Source organism: Puntigrus tetrazona, chromosome 4 (assembly GCF_018831695.1).
Source record: "Puntigrus tetrazona isolate hp1 chromosome 4, ASM1883169v1, whole genome shotgun sequence".
Lineage (NCBI taxonomy): Eukaryota > Metazoa > Chordata > Actinopteri > Cypriniformes > Cyprinidae > Puntigrus > Puntigrus tetrazona.
The window spans coordinates 4,945,084-4,967,799 of NC_056702.1; the positions used below are offsets into that span (position 1 = coordinate 4,945,084).

The 22,716-nt window shown below is 36.7% G+C and overlaps 2 protein-coding genes across 3 annotated transcripts; one reads left to right on the forward strand and one right to left on the reverse strand.

The window, feature by feature from the left end:
- Positions 1-1,633: 1,633 nt before the first annotated feature.
- On the reverse strand, positions 1,634-12,726 carry LOC122343386 (endosome/lysosome-associated apoptosis and autophagy regulator family member 2-like). The gene is made up of 22 exons (XM_043237819.1): positions 12,455-12,726; positions 9,963-10,083; positions 9,677-9,866; positions 9,439-9,586; positions 8,933-9,022; positions 8,569-8,674; positions 8,269-8,418; positions 7,836-7,924; positions 7,561-7,741; positions 7,331-7,459; positions 6,760-6,850; positions 6,568-6,670; positions 6,003-6,140; positions 5,668-5,931; positions 5,415-5,588; positions 5,111-5,300; positions 4,658-4,754; positions 4,474-4,575; positions 3,789-3,915; positions 3,531-3,709; positions 3,281-3,449; positions 1,634-2,475 (listed from the first exon to the last, which is right to left on the reverse strand). Exons 1-22 carry the CDS (start codon positions 12,551-12,553, stop codon positions 2,338-2,340), a joined length of 3,075 nt encoding a protein of 1,024 aa, XP_043093754.1. The 5' UTR covers positions 12,554-12,726; the 3' UTR covers positions 1,634-2,337.
- An 866-nt stretch (positions 12,727-13,592) lies between these two features.
- Positions 13,593-20,114, forward strand: dmtf1 (cyclin D binding myb-like transcription factor 1). 2 transcript variants are annotated; one of them, XM_043237820.1, is made up of 17 exons: positions 13,593-13,747; positions 14,327-14,439; positions 14,545-14,670; positions 15,405-15,493; positions 15,618-15,711; positions 15,823-15,899; positions 15,992-16,149; positions 16,263-16,295; positions 16,382-16,491; positions 16,837-17,065; positions 17,141-17,292; positions 17,363-17,515; positions 18,053-18,138; positions 18,230-18,382; positions 19,059-19,268; positions 19,346-19,496; positions 19,569-20,114. In XM_043237820.1, exons 2-17 carry the CDS (start codon positions 14,334-14,336, stop codon positions 19,604-19,606), a joined length of 1,965 nt encoding a protein of 654 aa, XP_043093755.1. In that variant the 5' UTR covers positions 13,593-13,747; positions 14,327-14,333; the 3' UTR covers positions 19,607-20,114. The 2 variants fall into 2 exon arrangements, with proteins under 2 accessions (XP_043093755.1, XP_043093756.1); XM_043237821.1 differs by lacking the exon at positions 13,593-13,747 and adding an exon at positions 13,798-13,967.
- The last annotated feature ends 2,602 nt before the right edge of the window (positions 20,115-22,716 follow it).

The following is a 22,716-nucleotide window of genomic DNA, read 5'->3' on the forward strand; positions in this document are numbered from 1 at the left end:
TGGAATATTCAGACAAATATTGTCCTATTTATTTGGAATCTGAGGTGCGAAAACATGTAAATATAATTTAAATTAAATTCTTAATTTAAATTCTAAATTTAAATTAAGTTCTTAGTAATGCATATTACTGATAAAAATTTAATTTTGATATATTTACAGTAGGAAGTTTACAAAATATCATCATGGAGCATGATCTTTACTTAAATGTTCTAATGTTTTTGTCATAAAAAGAAAAAAATATATAATTTTGACCCACACTATGTATTTTTGTCTATTGCTACAAATAGCGACTTAAGATAAAGGTTTGTGCTCCAGAGTCATATATATATATTATATTACTTACACATTAATTATTTAAATATCCGATTAATTATTATTCTGATTGTTTTAATGCATTTCTGTCAGTTACATATTTGAAAAATGTCACAGCTTACCCCATTCTCCCCTGCTTTCATTTGTTAGAAGTATGATTGTGTTTATATGTTCCATGTATGAGAGAGAGTCTGGACTAGTCATCTGCTTGCTCTGGGGCTTTGTGTCCTGGTGACTCTCTTCTCGTCTCTGTCTACTCTCTTTGTTTTCTCGCTCACTGATCTTTTCAAAGTGCATCTGTACTGCTGGGAGGCAAACGAGCTGTCCTACCCCGCCTACCGTCAGGGAAGAGAGGGAGATGAGATCAAAGGATGCAGGATATAGAGGTTAGGAAATAGAGGGGGAGAAAGACCTAATAACGGCCTCTCTTGAAAACAAACAGTATCATGCAATGGCACCTGAAAGCATGCAATGAGAGTTAACTTATAAGCCATAACCTCTGCCAACCGTTTGTCGCTCTTGTCATTTTTCTGAAATACATTCCTACTCAGTTTGTGAGTGCTATAGGTATATTTTGATCCACAGACTAAATAGTTGCATCATTATAAAGTATTCAATTATCAGGATAATTTATTACCAAGTGACATGTGCATTACTGTTTAACCAATGTATTCTTTTAAATAAAAAATAATGTTTTAAATAACCTGTTCTTGTCTGACATGAATATTACAAAATATCCAAAATAAGTAAAAGATGCAATATTCATATTTCAGAATTCATTATAGTCAAGAACTGGAAAGCTGAATAAAAATAACGATTTAGGAAATGCATTGTGCAGAAATGTTAAATGAATGCATATTAGTGTATTGTTATGCTAATGTTAGTAAGTGCAAGCTTAATTTGTCTATTGGCTGACTGATTTCTACTAGATCTCACACATGGGATATTCAGTTAATTGGTCCCTTTCTGAAACTTGTGCACTTTCTCTTGTACATTTAGAAGTCATCAATTTTGCGTAACCAAGGAATTAAACATTCACATCTTGTGTTTACATATGGTGTTACAGTATTTAGCATTTTTTTGTAATTATAAGTCATTGACTGTTTAAAGGGTGTTTCGCGAATGTTCTCAGAACTTTACAGAGCAATTTAAATCATTCAAACGTGACATTCTAATATTGCTTGGGAAAATGCTAAATGGAATGTTCCGTTAATGTTTGAAAAAGATTCAAAGTACATTTAGAAATAATGTTTTAACAGTGCAAAGTTCTCATGAACCGCTCTCTTGTGTTTTTCTGTATGGTTAACACACTTGCTCCGTGTTTAAAGCGCTCTTCAAGTTTATTAAAGCATAAACAGAATCAGGGAGTAAAACAAACCATATATTTCAACGTAACTTTATACAGCTCGAAATACACAACAATACAAAATACAAAGTAGAAAACAGTATTGTCTCTTGTTCTCCTGAGAGGAGAGATGTGGAGAGAGGACGGTCCTCTCTGTAATACATGAAGCAAGGGCCTTTTTTCTCTCTTTTAGATCTGCTGTGTGATGTTTGGCATTGAGATGAAACTAAAGAAGCTCTGTGTGGCGGTAAGACTCTCTGTCTCCATCTGTTGGCCAGCCACTAGATATAATTGTATGAATGCTAGTGCGTGAAGAAGCAGGAAAAATATATCTTAAAAATGAAACATTCTTATATACACATACCAGCAAACATACAGTTTTTAGGCTCATTTTGCAGTATAGTGGTTCAATTGTTCGCACGTACCGTGATGCAAATGTGTCTCTGATGCCCTTGTGTCTGTGGGTGAGATCGTGGGTGTATGCTTAGTATACTGTGATGTGTTCAGAAAGCAAGAAAGTTTTAGCGGTATATATGTGATACGGTTACTTTATGGGGCTAATTTTAGAGAGAGTTCGTGCTTTTCGACTCACAACGCATTGTATTGAGACCCTATAGAGATATGTTCTCAGATATTTGACGGGGGATGGTGTGAGATATTCAGAAACTGAGGAAGGAGTGTCAAAACATTGAAAACTCCATGAGTGTTTGTCTCTTTCTTTCTGTCAGTAGCGGCCCTTTTTTTCCAGCTATCCCCAAAACCCATCTCTCTGACTGAGAAGACTTCAGCTGTACTGACTCGCTGTTGTCTCCGTCTGCCTGCAGCCAAGAAAAGGTAAATAAAACATCAGATGAAGACAAACAACAAAAAAAAACTATACAAAATTTATTTTAGTTAAGCCCAATAAGCATCTGTGGCATGGTGATTATCACGGAAAATGTGTTTGTACCATCTCCAAGTTATTACAGAAGCCTTAGAGGCTGTGCATTATTTTTTAATGTCTTGTTTTTTACTTTTGTCATGATCTCAGCAAAAGTTGTTTCTGTTTTAACAAAAGCCATTTGCTGCACCATACACAACCATTCAAAAGTTTGGGTTCGTAAGATTTTTTGATGTTTTTGAAGGATGTTCTGTTCACCTGGTCTGTGTTTATTTGATAAATACAGCGAAAATGTAAATACTTTGTTTCTAAACACTTTAATTACCAAGACGTTTCACAGTTTATTTTGAATAATTATTTACTTTTAAATAATTCTTACATATTTTTGTTCTAAAATTTATAGAATTGAATATAAATAATTATTTACCAAAATATATATATGTTGTTTCTAAACATTTTAATTATTGAAAAGTTTTACAAAATATGATATACAAATAAAATTATTTTAAGATAAATCACAGTCACAACACATGGCTTTTTTTTTATTTAGCTAGATAAAAGAACACTAAAATCACTTTAAATATGAAGTTTTTGCAAAATATATTTTTGTATTTGTTGAAAGTCCGTATATGTCACATCACGTAAATTTATATAAATTATGTTAAATATCAGAAATATTAGTATTTTTAATATTAGTAAAGTTTGTAATGGCATCAGGCTTGCCGTCACAAAAATGAACTCACCTTGCTTGCGATAGCTTTCAGTTTACCCAGTAACGAAGGAGTATTTGAGTAAACAACATCATCCTCATTCTCCTCCCCCTCTCCCTCTGCTAATGCACAGCTGTCTGCTGCTGGTAACTCACAGTCCTTATTGGCCGACATCACTAGTCTGGAGTATTTATATTCAAGCCTGTACAAAAAAGAAAAAAGGGGTCAAAAATCTAAAAGCACTTCTTGCATCCCAGCTGAATTTCCATTGACAGCTTGTTACCTTTTGTTCTTTTTCCAGAAATAGCATGTGAGAGAAACCAAGAGGACAGCCATGAAGGCTCCGCCCCCAATTCCGGCCTTCACCCATAGGCTGACCACCTCACAGTGGGCGGAGGTTTTGTTCGGGAGCGGTACTCCTTTAGTGCAAAATTTGGGTTCATTCCACACATAGAGGGTGTCCTTTTATGAAAAGGATGCATGATTAATCAAAAAGGGGCCAAAGAAATTGTATCGAATGCATTTGTGGAAAGAGATGTACCTGCACTCCTCCTTTGCACGCTCCTTCTATCGAATGGTAGTCGGTTTCGGTGCAGAGAGGACAGGCGCTATAGCTCTCCCAGAGGAAATGAAACTCACAGCCATTACATGTACCTGCTGGGCACTTGCTAAACACACAAACACACAATTAAAAAGTGTTTTCTGTGATTAAAGTTACCACATTGTCCTTCCTTCGAGCAATTAAAATAGTTTGTAAATGTACTTAATCAGTCATTTAAAGGGTCCATTTCAATGCATTTGGAACCCACCTCACTCACAAAATCAACATTTCTCATTTCCCAAACTTGAAAAAGTGTAAATGCAAATCTGCAAACATTGAATATGCATTGCATATTTGCAACCGGCCTGCAAATCTTTGAATGCTATTAGTATTAGCATTTATATTAATAACGGCGTTTCACTCACGGGTAATATTTCAGCTATTAAGCTTCGATGATAATTCACCATATACAAATTTGAAAAATGCAAATTTATGTCACACAATCTGTTTTATTAAAAAATCTATTACCCATAAGGAATATTTTTCTCCATTTACTCAGCTATGCGCATTTTAATCACATTTTAATACAAAAATGCAATGCGTTAAAGAGATTTAATGTTAACTTGGTCCTAAAATACATCCGTTTGTGAACAAATACAGATAATAAGCATAGAAAGACCCGCACCTTGGCACAGTGAGCTCTCCGCGTGCACTCTTCTCAGGGTTACAACGCAGAGTCACGACTGTGCTACGGCCGTTCAGACAGGATGCTGTGGGCTGTGGAGAGCTGAAGTAAAAAAAATACCATGAGAAATACCATCATTGCACTTAACTACCTATTTTAAACAAGTTCATCTTTCTTTATTTACCGATAGAAAAAGTTGATATCTGGAACCTTCCATGAAGACTCAGGAAAGAGTTCTGAGCTGACGGTGACCCCATCCAGATTTTTGTGGACAGAAGCTCCTGAGAAATAGAAGAACGAACACCTATTAATTAAACACCTATATTTTGAAGGCAGCTAAATGTAAAAGTGCCATGTAAAACGTCATTGTAGATTAGAGGTGGAAATAATTCACATATGTTCTCTGCATTTCAATACAAAAAAGATTATACATGAAGGATCATGTGACACTGACGACTGGAGTGTTAATGTTGCATCATTTTCATTTTAAAATATATTAGCATGGAAAACAGCTGTTTTCTTAATATTTCAGTTTTTGATCAAATATATGCATAAGAGACTTCTTTCGAACATACTCACTGAGGCCAAACTTCTAAATGGCTCGTACATGTTAAATACTGTTAAAGAATAAGCTCACCAAGGAAAGTGTCAGCCAGGCTGATGGACTGAGACGACAGTGATGTTCTAAAGCCCCGTCCATCCGCAGGGATGATGGTCGATTGGCACACAAAAGTCTCGACGAAATTGTTAAGGTCAGCGGATTCGTTTTGCAGGTCCTTACTGGACAGATCCGTCACATTGTCAGTGCACACCGCCACCTTCCTCCCCTACGAGAGAGAACAAAATATGCACTTTGCGATGATCTTAAGAGCTAATGAAAGCTATTTCTATCAAAGCAGTCTATTTTTATTCAGCTAAAGATAGAGATATGTGTATAGTACCTCAGCCCCGCACAGACTGATATTAAACTGGTGGTAGTATTTTGTTCCCTTGGAGGTAAAACTAGGCCCATTCATGATCGACCCCACTGTACTCAAGGCGCTCAATTCGTAGGTCAGCGTTCGGTTTTGATCCATATGCGAGAAGGTGCAATCGTTAAAGCACACAGAGTGCTCCTGGACACACGCAATGTCGCATGTTAAACAGTGTAAAAAAACCAACATAGTCATGCACTGCCTCTTGTTTTACTCGTACCTTGTTGTTCTTGCTTCCAGGACCGCAGGGCTGACAGGCCTCCTGGCCGTAAATGTGATGCCCAGAGAGGAAAGTGTTGGGCGGGCATTCCTGGCACTGGTTGGTGTCTTTGTTGATGAAGTGTCCAGCAGGACAGGGAACACAGGAAGAGCCGTCCTGCTGACTCATCATGGCGCAAGCGTGGCAACCAGACGCCGAGCCGTCCATCGCATTAGTCACCGTGATCGAGTAGATCTTCGCAATGTCATTTACATACTGACGCACCTGGGAGAGAAAGAGTACTTTTCAACGTTACGAAAAGGTATCTATACTCTATTTCTGTTGTGAATACTTGCATCAGAGGCTTTGTTGGTGCGCTGGAAAGCCCATGTGTATGAAACCGAAGCATTTTTGGTCATGGTGTGGGTGTACGCTTGTCTCGGTTTACTCCCTACCCATGATTCCACAACATTTGTGCTCTTCCTGTTTACGTCCTATGGAGGAAACGCATTTATTTAGTAAACAACTTGCAGATTAATTCGTTATGATGACTGGACTATTATTCCCAAGCATTATTTATAAACTGTTCGCTACATTGGGACTACATTGTTTGGCGGAAGAATAATGTTTTTATTAATACGATTACACTTTATTTGCTCTGTTTTATTTTGTGAAACCTTGCAACGTATATGGATTTACGATTTTATAAAACCAGTAAGCTCCAAGAAGCCGTGTTTACAGTGAATTTATAACAGCTAATGGGCACTGTTAGACACAATGCGAAATCAATTATATTTAAACACTTTTTTTTAACTGTATGTTTTTAATGTTCAGAGCACATTATGAAAAAAAATTTCATAACAATAGCAATTCTACATATCACATCACAATTGTACTGTTTCGGTTAAGTTATTGTCTTACTATCATAAAATAGAGTTCACAGTCTGCGCTGCAGTTGGTCTCGAAGATAAATGTGATTCGGCCGAACTCTGTAGCTGAAGCATCGTCCACAGAAGTAGGAAGTCTGAGAGGGATAAAAAAAAAAAAGAGTCCACTTGTAAATGTTGTACGCACAACTAACATTTCAATACTGGAATTGTAGATCTGACTCACTTGAATCCAGGCACTCGTAAATTTAAGATGAGGTAATCATTATCTGAGCCTCCCACTCCACTACGGATATGGTCACCAGCAACTTCCCAGCCTACAGAAACAAACGAGATTCGGATCATACGTAGACCGTTTGCTTCCATGTGTGTACACAAGAATCAGCAACACATTGATGAGAATTTTGAACTAGAAAGACTAAAACAGTAATATATGCTAATATTAAATTTATATTACATAAATTATTATGCTATTTATTATTAATGAGATTTTTGTGTTTTTGTAAAAAGTAATAAAAGTTTTGAATATTATTTCTATTGAACTTCACATTTTTATTTTATTTTAAATATTTTAGTAGGTTTGTGTGTGTGCATGTTAGCTTTCAGTTTTCTTTTTGTATTAAATGTCTAGTAATTGTGTGGTCCTAAATATGTGCTATTATCATTTTTATTATAAATATATAATTTGTTTATGATAAATTACTTTTTATTTTAGCAACCTTTGTACTTCAACTTAAAGTGTTTAAATTTGTTGAAAAACTTCTAAATGTATTTTTAACCATTTCTACTAATCTTACCATTCATTTCATCACATTTGGAGTTGCCCACATTAAAACATGATGTTTTCATATTCCTCGGCAGGATGTTCCACCACTTGTATTCATATCCCAAAGAAGGTTCGGTTCCTCCCGGGCATCTTTGACATTCTGTGCCAAAACAAATCGTCTCTGTTACACACCAGTACCAGTAAACCAACAGTGTTGCATAATACATGAATATGTATCTATGTTAATGTGTTTCTATATACCCGTGGTGCCATCAGAGTAGGTGCCTTGAGGGCAGGGTAAACAGGTGGAAGAGTTGTGCATGTAAAAGCCTGGGTTGCAGGGCGGACAGTCCTCTTTCTCTCCAGAAGGGGGCAGCGTCACAGCGCCAGTCACATTCTCCACACACACCTGAGGCTCCACCCACCTGTACAGCATCTGGGTCTGAAATAATACAGAAATATAAAAGTGAGCAATGAAAAGTTCTGAGCATATAATTTACAACAAAACACTGCATTGTGCATTACAATTTCCTTACCTTTCCGTCACTATCACAGGCTGTGTGAATTTGAAAATAGTCTTTCTCTGAACAAGGAGGTCGTTCCTTACACTGCGACCATCCCTCATCTAGAACACACACACACACACACATAGAGGAACATTAGGGTGACCATATGTGGTCTTTTCTTTGAGCCAGAATTTCTAAAATGTCTAGATTTTGGTTTTGTTTTTTCTACTGACATCAAAGTCAAACTACTTTTCAGTCATTATCTTCAGTAGGTATGAATACAGTAGAAAAACTAAATGGACGTGTGGTTATACTAGAGACATTATACACACTAAAAAAGTGTTTTAGTTACTGAATTTTGTTGGATTCATGCTAAAATTATAACTAGAAGCCATTTGTGGATTGTTTGGCGCGGCAAAGAATACAGGAAATCGTCTGAATGATTGTCTTTGTGTGTTCTTACGGGAGTACTGTGTTTTGGAGCATGATGTACATGAACTGGCTCCCTTTCCAGAGTAAGTGTTCCTGGGGCAAAGGTCACATGATGAGGAGCCTGGGGTTTTACTGAAGGTGCCCGGCCTGCATGGAAAACACTCTGAGGTGTACGCCACACCTGTATACAAAACATAAAAAAAAGTAAAAAAAATTTTTAATAAATAAATATATATATATATATATATATATTCAGACTGCATCTGAATTGATTTGTCATAAAGAAAGGTCTCAGACACCAAGTAGATGTGATTTCATCAGAATGTCGCACCTTCGATCTGGATGTTCTTCAAAAGGACTGGCTTCACTGGCTTCCCACCCAAGAGCATTCCTGTGGTTCTCCAGTACAGAATATTAGTTCCTGATTTCAAGTTTACCTGTGATAAACCAGAAACAGCTTGTACTACACACCAATACTACAGCACTCTCAAAGAGACAGTTGACCCAAAAATGTATATTCTGTGATCATTTTCTCACTCGCATTTAGTTCCAAACCTTTCTCAAAAAAGCAGACTTGATGTTCAGCAGAAGAAAGAAAGTTATACGTGTTTGGAACAACATGAGGGTGAGTAAATGATGCTTGAATTTTCAATTTCGGGTGCACTATCCCTTTAAAAACGAATAAAATCACTAACCGTATGCGTTCCCCACTCTCCATTGGAGGTGAGTTTGATCCACTTCTCACTCCCTGTCTGGTCCATCTCCTGACATTGATCATTCTGAATCTGCATCAGAAATAAAACTAGTGCTGTCAAGCAATTAAATGCTTTCAAAATAAGAAAAATTGTTTACATAATACATGAGTGTGTACTGTGTATATTTATTATATATATATATATATATATATATATATAAATACACACAAGCATGTATATTCAAGAGAAATGCTATTTTTATATTTTAAATATATTTATAAATAATATACATAGATGCATGTCATTACATGTAAATGTTTTCAAAATAAATACATGTATGTGTGTGTATTTGCATACTTATATTATGGAAACAAAAACTTAATTCGGATATAATTCATTGTGAAAAATCATTTGACAGCGCTAAATAAAACAATATTTTTAGAGATATATTTTCACTTCAACACGTTTGTAGAACAATAACTGGAAGATGTATAAAGTTAACACACAAAGAACTCGAAGAAGACGTTGCTGTCGACATATTGATAGTCAAAGGAGACGGATCCCTGCTTCATGAGATGCACTGCATACACCAGTGACACTGTGCAGTCGTCACGATTGGATTCCAAGTGACTTCCCTGAGGTGTCCATGAAGAACTGCAATTAAAAGTTAACTGGTAGCTTTAGAATATGTGGATATATCATAGAATATATGGATTTCTGTTCATTCTGTAACTTGGCACTGACTTGTTGCAGGTCATTGAGTCGTCTCCTGAACCTCCTGAGTCCATGTATGTGGCCAAACTGCTGAATCCCGCAGGAATGGCGTCCCACTGGTCAAAACGCACGCCGCTGCCCAGCGAATAAGAGCCGGCCGCACATGACGTGCACTGCTGGGATGACATCTCTAAAAACTCCCCAGCTTCACAAGAAAAAGCTGTACAAGAAGTAAGCCCAGCGAATGAAATGAATGAAATGCCGTTTGATTAGAAGTAATGCGATGCATGCTCATTAAGAGTGCTTGTTTTCTTACTGCAGTCTGTGCCTCTGACAGGCTCTGGAAGGCCTGAGCAGCTTCCCTGTCTGTGAGGAATGGCAACTCTCCATCTGGAGCCTGTGCTGTCACACTCTGTGTACTCAAAGTAGTAGTCTGTCTGAAACACACATGCAGATATCAACATATACATCAGACACAAGTTATGGTCATTAAAAGTGACCTTTTTTCATAAACCAGCAAGAAAAAAAGATACATTTAGAATATTTTAATAAATTAAATATTTTATCATATCATATTAAATATTTCACATTTTAAATGTATAGCAGTCTGTCTATAACACATATTATAGACATTTATATTCAGACACATCAACCACAATAATGCTCATTAAAGGTGAGCATTTTATAATCCAACAACGATAAAGAGTGTCATATTTAATGTTTTAATTCAGTATTTTTTCCTTTTTCATTTGTTAATATTTTCTGCTTTCGCCACTGGAACACAGCTTATCTCGAAGTTTACATCACCACACAGCTACTGTTTTGTGTTAAGATTAAATAAAATGAAATATAAAAAAAATGAAACCCATGGACAAAATTTATTTTAACATGCTTAAAAATATAAATAAATAAATGATCTAAGATAAAATCATGGATATGTGTACAATCATGGACAATTTGATGTGCATAAAAATAAATAAATAAAATAAAATAAAACTGCTCATGTGTTCTTCTCAAACACAGGCAGCTTTACAGGAAAAAAAATCATGGATACATGTGCAAAACAAATGTTTTTTAGGCCAAAAATAAAGTAAATGTGCTCTTCTCGAACATAGGCAGCTTTACAGAAAGTCAGAAAGTTCCCTTTCATAATATATTGTCATGTAACATAATTTGCCTTTTTTTTTTTAACATCTTACCCCACTCACCACTACCTGATCTTTTACTGTTTTCAAAACTCAGACACCAGATATCATGTGTGTGTACAATAGCAGGGGGATGGGGACTATCTGCCTTTTGTCCCCGAACAGTCGCCAGGGCAACGGCCAGGAGCCCTGTGACTGTTGTCATGATGATCACTCATTGCATTTGGTTGTGGATGGTAATGAATGAAGACTCCGAAGATACACCGATAGCAACCTGAAATAATGAGGCCACTAAATACCTCCTCTGTGTGCGTCTTTGTTGACAGATCTGTTATGCAAATCAGCGCAATGCTCTGAAACGCAGAGATTGTTCTCCGCTCCTTTAGGGGCATGCTAGACACAAAAGCCAAATTGACCACATACACACAGGTAAGAGCGCATCCCACATATTAAATTACATATACCGCCAATACTGTGTAATAAAGTTGTTGCCTTCTGGAAGATGATAAATACATCCCCCTGGAGGTGCCTGTCATCTGGTAATGTTTGATTACAGCACACACATTATCACTAATGGTGCACCTGCACCTGCCAGCATCCCCCACAATTCTCTTAAAGGAGCAGTCCACCCCAAAATTAAGATGGCATCATCATTACTCGCCCCGTGTTGTTCCAAAAGCGCATTTTATATATATATAGTTGAATGTTTTTTCTATGCAGTAACAGCAAATGTGATCCTGGACCTCAATTGTAAATCATAGGTAGCAATGGACAACAAAACATTGTAGGTCAGCGTTGTAGATTTTTCTTTTAAGCCAAAAAAAATTATTAGGATATTACGTATAGATTATGGTCCATTAACACATTGTGTAATTTTACTAAAACGTAATTTATGATTAGTGATATGCTTTGCAACGATTTTCTCTGTATTTTGTATCTTAGCCAAATATTGTCCTATCATAACAAACCATACATCAATGGAAAGATGTTATATAAATCTATATATATATATATATATATATATATATATATATATATATATATATATATATATATATATATTTACAAGTAACCTTATATTTTGTGTTCACAGTTTGTAACTGAGTCTGTGATTTTGCCCAGCATCCGTCCGTTCATTTTTGGATGAAGTGTCCCTTTAATAAGCCGGTCTTTGTATGCAAATATGGATGAGGCAAGAACAACCACGGTCTCTTCAAATTAAATGGAGGGTGGAGACCCATTCGCGTTGTATAAATGTGCTTAAAGTTCCTATAAATACATTTTACAAGCTCTAAAGCAAATGCGGCGCATAACGCGCAATAATCGAGCTGTCACCCGATAGGCCAGCCGAGCGCAGCGTCATCATATTATAGGATCCTCGTCCGTAACCATTTTAACGTCCATAACAAGATGTTCTTCTTGCTGTTTTGTGCATACACAACTATAATTTGTGTATTAAAATGATCAACGCGTAATCACGACGATGCGCATTAAAGGCGTTTTAGAAGCGCGCGACCACGCGAGTAACATTTTGCATTAATTTCAAACAGAAAAACACGCGAAAGCGAAACGCGCCTGCTTATACGTATAAAACAGAATAGCCACGGCAGATAATATGCGTATATGTAACTGTTTCGCAAAAAGGTGGCACGCTGTCGTTTACCTCTTTACACAGTGGCAGGTTGCCTGACGCTCGTGCGCAGAGTAAGAGGGTTACAAAGCGCACAAGATAACAGCATGTCCAAAGCGCCCTCTTCTCCATCTCATAAGGCTGGAATTAAAGGAAAACAAGAGGTGCCTAGGATCCGAATAAAGACAACGCGGTTTCGCGGTGTGCACGCGCGAACTACGGACCGAAATGCGCTCCGTTCAACGATAAGCTCCTACTGTATTTGCGCGCACGGGCTCTGATTGACGTCTGACGTCACGGCCGTCTAGTCTCCAGTCAGTTCACACGGCATCTTTTATTTAGGCCAAGTTAACCGTTTTTGCAAACTCGGCTAAATTTAAGATTCGCTAAATGATCTTGCTCCAAAAAATAAATGAGATACGGACTAATAAAACGCCGTGTGGTTGAACACGCGATGTGCTTTCATTAAAAGGACCCTTAGTGAGAAAGTCATGCTGGGAGAGCGTGACAGAGAGAGATAGAGAGCAATAAATAATTCAGTAATATTACACTATTACATACCCTATTTATTGTCGGGAAGAAACGAAAACAAGATGAAAACAGGAAACGACAAGTGAGCGGAAATTCATTGCATAAACATCTGCAAAATATGTTTGTGCAGACACGCGCGATTATCTTCTTTTTATTTTTATTTATTTTTTAAATTTCTGTAGGACTGTAAAAATTACTTTTTGTTGTTTGATCCACTAGGCTATCTATTGCCTATGTATCTATGTACAGGAAAATACATATTTTTATACATGTCATTACTTTAAAATACATATCACTATTTTGCTATTCATTTTTCTGAGCATTTTCATTTAATTTTTTTATCTACTTTTATTTCAACATTTTGCCATTAATAGAACGATACTGGTAACGTAAGTACGACTGCAAGTCTTCACAGACTTTTAAAAAAATATACAAGAAAGCACAATAAAATAAAAATGACAGCCTTTCTTTATGTTCAACAGCAGGTGGCGCTGCTGAGGCTGGAATAAATAAGAAAGCGTGTTAATATATTCGAATGTGTTTACAGCATAATTATGCTTTACTCTACTAAACTAAATCACACATAAGATGGCAACCCACATAAATGTGCGCTTTTAAAACACAAGCGAGCATTCAGTCAAAAAACTCAAACCGCTTTCAGAAGCGGAAGTCACCAGCGGGCTTCTGTAGACGCTTCCGCTCTGTATGAGGAGAGGCAGAAAAAAAAGCGTATCCTCCATCCTGGTATTTGCCTTCATCCTGGTCACTGCGAAGTCCCCGTACCCAAAACAGGAAGTAAGTACCAAAACCAAAGCTAAATTTCACTTTCGCTCACCTCTGTGCTCTGGACTCGTGTCTTTCCATTCTTTACATGAAAAACAACGCACCACCATCGAATAAATGCCGTCGATACCTCACGGCTTCATGTTGCACATAAACATGGCGTCTCGTTATTACCATCTGCTTATATTACAGGAGCACATAGGAAATTTACAAGAAGGCAATAATCAAAATGGTGCATAACATTTATTCGGCTTTCTTCATAAAAAAGAGTTTGAACACATTTGTGTTTTAATAAGGTTTGCGTTGGCCTATGGAGAAATAGAAAATAGAAATATATATGTGTATGAGTGTGTGTGTGTGTATGTATATATATATATATATATATATATATATATATATATATATATATATATATATATATATATGCAAGCAGATTGTCTAAACAGCACATATATTTTGCATTACAGTTTTGCATTAGTATACTGAATATTCATTATAATGCAAATAAAGTGTTGAGGTTTAACACATTAACACACTTTAACACATTAAAAGTGAGTCTATTTAACTGTGTGTGTGTGTTTTAACCTGTAGGCTGAGCATGAACACAGGAGATGTCCCAGCCACTGTGACTCTTGAATCCGTCAATTCTGTCACATTTACTCAGGATACTGATGGGAACATAATTCTGCACTGCCCTCAGAATGGTAAAACAACCTCCAAACGATCACAACCCGTGAACCGTCTCGTGATGCTGTGCAGTATTATATTGTAATTTTTATATAATGTGCTCGTGTGGTTTGGACACGCAGATGGGGAGGATCTGGGATCAGACGGGACCACCGAACCTGTTCACAAACGGCTGCGGTTGTCCAATGAAGATGGAGAAGACCCTCAGGACTCTACCTCGACGGAGTACTCTGTTGTCACTCTGCCAAGTGAGTATAAACGGACAAAGGCACATGTTTGTACACTGTTTATATAATTAAGGTGACTTTTACACCAAATGATAATTCAAATAGTCAGAAGCCAGCCGAGTTTATTACCAAGTATATTTACACACACAAGGAATTTGATTCGGTGACAGGAGCTTCCAGTGCAGTATGTGGACATATGGAATATAGCATTATGCACTATATAATAATATACTATGCACAGAAGTAGAAATACAGATTAAAAAATGATTTAAATTTGCGTACAGGTTTTTTATTTACAAATGCTGATTACTTATGTTTTACTTATGTATACTTATATATCACTTATACATGTAGTTACAAATATATAAGTTCTGTCAAACGTAATAAAAAAAGGTTTTGTTTACAAATGTGTGTATTGTGTATAGTTTATTATGTGTGTGTATTGTGTATATATTAATACACACACATGCAGCATATACTGTGAAAATATTTGCATGCATATATTTATAATCTTGTAATTTATGTCTTATATAAGGATATATACATAGTAAATATACACAGTAAACAGTGTAAAAAAAATACTTTTATATTATATATATTACATTTAAACATAAAAATAATAATAATGCATATTTTAAAATGTAATTTAAAATGGTAAATAAAATTATTAACTTTAAAAAACAATTGCATGCATCACTCGCACTTACTGATGATAGAATGCGTTAAACTGTAAATTTGGTTTGTGCTGACTTTAGTTACAGAAGGTGATGAAAGTTTCGAGGTGACAATGACTGCTACAGAGATGAGAGATGGGGAGCTGGAATCAGACGATCCTTCTGAAACAGTAAAAAAATGTTTATGAGTGCTATACAGCTTTGTTATCATCTTTAATTGCTTTACATGGTTTTAATAGTTCATTTCTGATTATTTAGGTAGTATATAAATGTAAAAATGTTGTTTGCCAACAGGATTCTTCTGCCCAAAAAAAAGGTAAAGATGTATCTGCTGTCAGTCAAGCCTGGTTCACCACAAAAGAGGATAAAGACACACTGGTTAATAAAGGTAAAACATATTTCTTATTGATACAACTCTGTATTGTCATGCAAACCCAGCATATGAAATATAGGACCTGATTTCAGTACACACATTGTATATTCTTTTATATATTCTTAGGTCACAAATGGAAACAGGGTATGTGGTCAAAAGAGGAGATTGATCTCCTGATGACCAACATAGAGCGTTATTTAAAGGTGAGCATGCATTATAGATGTATCACATTTGCTGGAAGTGCCATCTTTGATTCGCACCCTCACTATTCATCTTTCTGTGCACCCTGACTCAGAACCGAGGGATTCGGGACCCTGCAGAGATCATCTTTGAGATGTCGAAAGAAGAGCGGAAGGATTTTTACCGCAGTATAGCATGTGGTTTGAACAGGCCGTTGTTCGCTGTGTACAGGCGTGTGTTACGAATGTACGATAACCGAAACCACGTAGGCAAGTAAGTTGGATTTTTTTTATTAATCCTTTAAACATATTTAGATCCAAACTGAATCAGTTATGCACCCAAAGTGACTGGTGTGATATTTGATATGTGCTATTCTTGTCGTTTAGATACACTGATGAGGAGATCAATAAATTGAAAGAGTAAGTTTAGCCATGAATCTTGAATGTCGTGAAGTGTGACCTGAATGTGTGATCAACATGTGTCAAAATTGTGTGTGTGTTAATAGGCTAAGGGAGAAACATGGAAATGATTGGGCTACCATAGGGGCGGTACTTGGTCGCAGTGCATCGTCTGTGAAGGACCGCTGCCGTCTCATGAAGGACACATGTAACACCGGTCAGTTTTTCCAAATGTGCATTTTAATAATATATATATATATATATATATATATATATATATATATATATATATATATATATATATATATAAAAATATATATATATATATATATACATAATACACACACACACAAACAAATATACTTCTAAATTATAACTTAATATTGTTATATAAAATATTTAACAAAAACCGAATTATTACAAAAAATATAATAGCAGAAAATATTAAAATGAAAATGTAAAATAAAAATTCAATTATCTAAAAAATACTGTATTATTATCCAGTTTATTTTTATCATGCTTATTTATTTGTGTGACACTCTCATAAACTCTCATGCTTTAGGTAAATGGACGGAGGAGGAGGAGAGAAGGTTGGCGGAGGTGGTCCACGAGTTGACAGGCACAGAGGCGGGTGATGTTGTAACTCAGGGAGTCTCTTGGGCATCGGTGGCTGAAATTGTTGGCACGCGCTCAGAGAAACAGTGCCGCTCCAAATGGCTCAACTACCTTAACTGGAAACAGAGCGGCGGCACGGAGTGGACCAAAGAAGATGACATCAACCTCGTTCGCAGGTAGTTCCCAGCAAAATTCACAATACCTATTCATAGACTCATTATGAATAATTAACCATATCTGTGCGTGAGCAGGATAGCCGAACTGGATGTGGAGGATGAGAATGAAATTAATTGGGACATTCTGGCCGGTGGCTGGAGCAGCGTTCGCTCGCCTCAGTGGCTCCGCAGCAAATGGTGGACCATCAAAAGACAAGTGGCCAATCACAAGGAACTTCTCTTTCCTGGTGAGGCACGCTCTTTGTAGTTGAGCATAATGTGAGTTCAGACACTGAAGCGGTGTTGTCTGTCGTGTAGTCTTGTTGAAAGGGCTTCAGGACGTCGTGGAGGCACCGCCGTCTGCGATGAACAAGGTTGTGGTGGTCGGTTCTCGATCTGCTAGCGCTTCGCCCAGCCCCGTCACAGCACTGCAGATCCCCGTTCAGATTCCAGTGCAGATCACACATGTCTGTGAGTCAAATAACCTGTGAATAGTGGTTATTACTGTTGTAGAATAACAAGTGTGTCATTTAAAAGTTATGTTAGTACTGCCTCCTGCGTAATATACTTGTAGGACTGCTGGCTTACTTTCGGTGGAATGAAAAAAGCGATAAACGCCACTTTGAGCAGAAAAAATCTGTATTGTATCTGTAAATTTAATTGTATGCAAAATGCGATTAATCAATGTTTTGTTCTGTCATGTTTTATCCCTCTTTTTCTAAACCGTCTTGTGCTTAGTATAACTCGTGCTTTCAGATATCAGAGCGGCATTTTAATATCACTAATGAGCCATGCAATATCACATTCATAAATCGCATTAGATTATATGTGGATCAGCTTACTTTGTGTAGTTTCAATTTGAAAAATAACTTTTATTTTGATTCAATGGATTTGATGCATTTTGGGAAAAATAATCTGGATTTAAATTTTTTATTTTATTACAATTTAAAGATGCTATGTGAAAGTTTGAATCTGAATATGAATCTGCACCACTTCCTCTCTTCACAGCTTCTTCAGACGGTGCCAGCGGTGCCTCAGACAGTGAAACCATCACATTGAACTCCGGGGCTTTACAGACCTTTGAATTACTGCCTGTGAGTACCTCAGATTTGACTTTGGTCATTCTATAGGGCTACAAGATTTATAAGCTATGTTTGTAAATCATGTGTGTAATTTCCTCGCTAGTCATTTCACCTGCAACCCACCGGCACCCCTGGAACGTATTTCCTCCAAACAGGAACAAATCAGAGCCTCACACTCTCAGCCAATCCCACGGTCACACTCACAGCTGCAGCCTCGCCGTCTTCACCAGACCAGATTATTTTACACAGTCTCACCGTAAGTCTTTTGTGTGCACAAGGGTTATAATCAGCTAAAAAACATATTTGTTCAAATGAAATTAAGTGAAATAACATCACAACTTTTTTACTTTAACATTTTTTGTTTAGTTTGACATTAAAGTACTAAAATCACAAAACAATCACTGAAATAAAAAGTATTTAATAATAATAAATTATAAATGATAATAGTATTAGTGCTGTCCAGCAATTAATTGCATCCAAAAGTAAAAGTTTTTGTTTACATAATATGTGTGTGTACTGTGTACTTTTATTATGTATTTATGAATACATAAACACATGCATGTATATATTTCAAAAAAATGTGTTAACTTTATATGTTAAATATGTATATATTATATAATAATATAAATACATGTATATTCATGTAAATATTTGAAAATAAATTCATATTTGTATAAATAAACACAGTGCACATACATATATTAACTTTTATTCTGTATGTGATTAATTGTGATAAATCATTTGAGAGCACTAAATAGTATATTACTGATGCTAAAATAATTTAAACTTAAATTACAGAATTTTACATATATTATTACAGCTAAAATTAAAATATTAATATGTTAATGATACTAAAATAGTTACCAAAAATAATGTGCTGTCACAAAGCCTGTAATTCTCTGTCTCTCACTCTCTCTTCCGCCCACTTTCAGACCGACAATGAGAATGTGACCGTCCAGATGTCCCACCCTGGCATCATCATCCAGACGGTGACCTCAGAGGACCTCTCGGACCCTCTCGGCCAATCAGAGCTGGAGGGAGAGCAGGAGCTAGAGAAGGACGAGCCTTCGGAAAACCAAAACAACCCTGGAGAAGAGGAGCAGAGTGAAGAGAGATCAAAAGATGCACAAGAAGAAGAAAAGGTACCATTTTCTAAATCCATTACAAAAATGAAAAGGCTTTTTCTTCCTGCTCATGAAATTCTCTTTTCTTCGTTTAGACTCTCGACTCATCTCTTAAAGTTGGAGAAACTGTAGAGACTTCAGGGATGGGTGAAGCAGCCGTGCTCATGGTGCCGTCTCCGAGCAGCTTTATTCCCACTAACGAGGACATCAGCACGGATTCTGTCCTTCCGCTCGGAACACTGACAGGTAACAATGTCAGCTAGTTGACTGCATCTAACAGGTAGTGTAACCGCTCTAACCATTCGTTTTTTTATACAGATCCCATTCTGCAGAACCAGGAAGAGGGATCAGACTGATCCACAAGACCCAAAAACAGTGACTTCACAAGATGCGTTCCTTTATGTAGGGACAAATGCAACATGCAGGATCATCCAGACATCATCAAAAGAAACGTGCGTGCATCAAAAAACTTCAGTATTTATTTATCATGCAAGTTCCTGAGCCTCATTTGTGTCTCAGTGCAATTAAAAATATTAAATACTCTGAAACTACACTTTTTTTATGGTGTATTTGAAATTATGTAACACACTCATTATTTTAAATGTTATTTTTTTTTTGTGTGTATATATCTAGATTGGACAAGTTTTTGTAGCGTACTTTCCTGCTTAACAGTAAAACTTGATATAAAGCTTTGTAAAGCTGCACTGTTCTGATGTATTAATTAGAGAGATTGTACAAGAATGTTTGCATCATTCCAAATGTTCGTTAGATTAGACGGCCACAGTTTATGTAATGGTTTAAATATTCACCTTATCTGTTAGTGCCTCTGTGTTTATTTATTGAATAAACAAAATTTTGTCACCACTTGCATGTCATTACTGTTGTCCCTTTGAAACGATATGTTCTCATTAATAAAATGAACAGGACTATTGTAGCTTGTATTGTAGCTAGACTATTGAATGATTAATTAATTTATTAAATATGAAATAACAGAATGGAGGAAATAAATGTTATTTGTTAAATCTCAGAAAATCATAAATATGACTTATTCCCAAAAGCTTTTTTAAGGAAAGGTCTGTTTAACTGAGATTTATTTTAACCAAAACTTAGTCTTCTCTCCTACAACTTTAATATAGTTCATTTATGCACTTCTGTTGTTTTTTTTTTAATAGTAATATTAGTAATAGTATTTTGTTTTGTTATTTTCATTGGGTTTATTTTACTTCGCTTTACTTTGCTTTATCAGTAACTTCAGCCTTAAATCTAGACTAAGTGTAAATCTGAGCTGTTTTAACTGAAAAAAATACTTGCACTGTGTGTTTTGTCCTAAGATGCAGATCAGTATTTAGTACTATTTTTTTTTAAGGCATGTTTATAAAAATTACTTAAATGTCCTATTTGAACCTAATCCTGGTTTAGGCTAATCCCTGTCTATGAAGCCTAGCCTTTGTCCCTCTCAACCGCAAATGAAAATTAGTAATGTTGCTAACTGCGGTAACTTTACGTTTTTAATAGCGTCTAATTTATTTTAGTTTCATTTCAATTAACACATTAAAAAAGGTTAGTTGTAGTTTTACATTAACCCTGCCTACCACAAGTTTTGTGACTTTATTTATTAATGTGATACACCTACTGGCCACAAGGGGGCAATCGATTATTTTTCCTTCTCTGTACGCAATAAATAGTAATTTCTACAAATGTTAAAGAAGGCTAAATATTTTGTAATGAAGTCAGTGACCCGACCTGAACCAGCTTTATTTTTTTCTGAGCCAGTTTTAACACAACTTGAATGACGGAGACTGAAGTACAGTTCCCTCCGCCAGGGGGCAGAAGCGGGCTTCAACTTCGGTGTCGCACCTGGATGACAACCTCCACGACACGTGCAGATTGTTTTACAAAAAAAGTGGATCTGTTTTGTCTTTTGCGAAAGGAGGAAGACAAGCATCAAGCGATTTCCAGTGGATGCCATGACCTCCTCCAGGACAGCTGAAAGCAGCACATCATGCACAAGCTGTGGAATCGTCTGAATCCTTTCTGTCGCAGAGCAGTGGGACTTTCTACTGCAGTTCTCTTTGAGACCACAGGAGGATGCTGCGACCTCCGCGTCCCAGTGATGGGACAGTGGCACATTAACTCTAGACTGAGAAATCAATCTCAATCTGCTGAGGTTGTGTACGCATGCTCTTTTTTTTTTTGGATGAGGGATTATTTGAACGCGTAAATCTTTTGAATTTGCTTACCAGCAGTCTAAATTCTGTTGTACTACAGGCATGAGTAAGTGTCCAACGTGCAAAGTTTCAAATAACTGCCCTGCTCAAAGCACAAATAAATGGGAAAAAAATACTGAAGGTTGTGAGCTCTGTTTGTTTATTATGCATGATATGTCTTTTGGGGCTGCAGTCTTTGACACACGCGCAATTATGCAAAGCACCCTAAAGTACATGCACCTGAAAATTATTTTCTGTTGAGCAAAATGGTAAAAAAGAGATGAATGAAGCAACTCTGCGTTCAGTTTTCACTCTTGAAAAAAGCTGTGCACACCGAATTTTAAAACTACAAAACCGCATGAATTGAAACCAGAAATTTGAAGGAGACCCCGTGAAAAGAAAGTTCAGAGTGCATGGTTTTAGAAATGTGTAAAACTGTCTGTCAAAACCCTTACTGCACACATCAGTACATTAATTGGGACTCAGCTAGTAGTTCTAACCTTTCTTTATATGACAGCGGTCCTTACATTGCTTGCTTTCTTCTTTTTGCCCTCGAACTTCTTACTTGGAGAAAAAAACAAAACAAAAAAACACCCAACTTTGGAAATATGAACCTCTGTCCTCTGGCCGACCAACTCGGCTTTATTTTTTCTGCGTAACGGGCCACAAGAGGGAGCCGGTGATTCGTCACAAGCCTTTCTTCACACTTAACAAATACGGAACTTGAGTACTTGAATATTTATTCATGCACGTGTTACTTGGGAATATAGCCAGTAAATTAATCTGAAACAACGTTGAGTCTGATGAGGCTGTGACACGACAGCCGGTAGTAAAGTGAACTGCATTTTTCATCCGCTCCACAAGGCGGCAGAAGCGCCTTCAGAGACTTCAACCCCGACTGATCAGAAGAAGTAGAAACCTGGGAAGAAAACACGGCAGTTCGCGTCGATGTGAGTTACCTAAACCCCACAGAAACACAAGCACTACACGCGTTCACACAACAAACGTTAGTCGAAACGTGATATTTTGAGGTTATCAGGCAGTCGGTCGATCGTTCAGTCGGCCACAAACACGTTAATAGTGTCGAAATAAATGCAATTATGAAATTCTACATCGAATGCATCGTTGTCGCCCGTGTTCACATTTAACGTAAGCGATCAACCTCTACTTGGCAGGCGGAGAACATTTGCAACTGTACACGTGTAAAGTGATTGAAAGAACAACACGGTACCGTGTTTTGGTGATCAAGTGATGGAGGG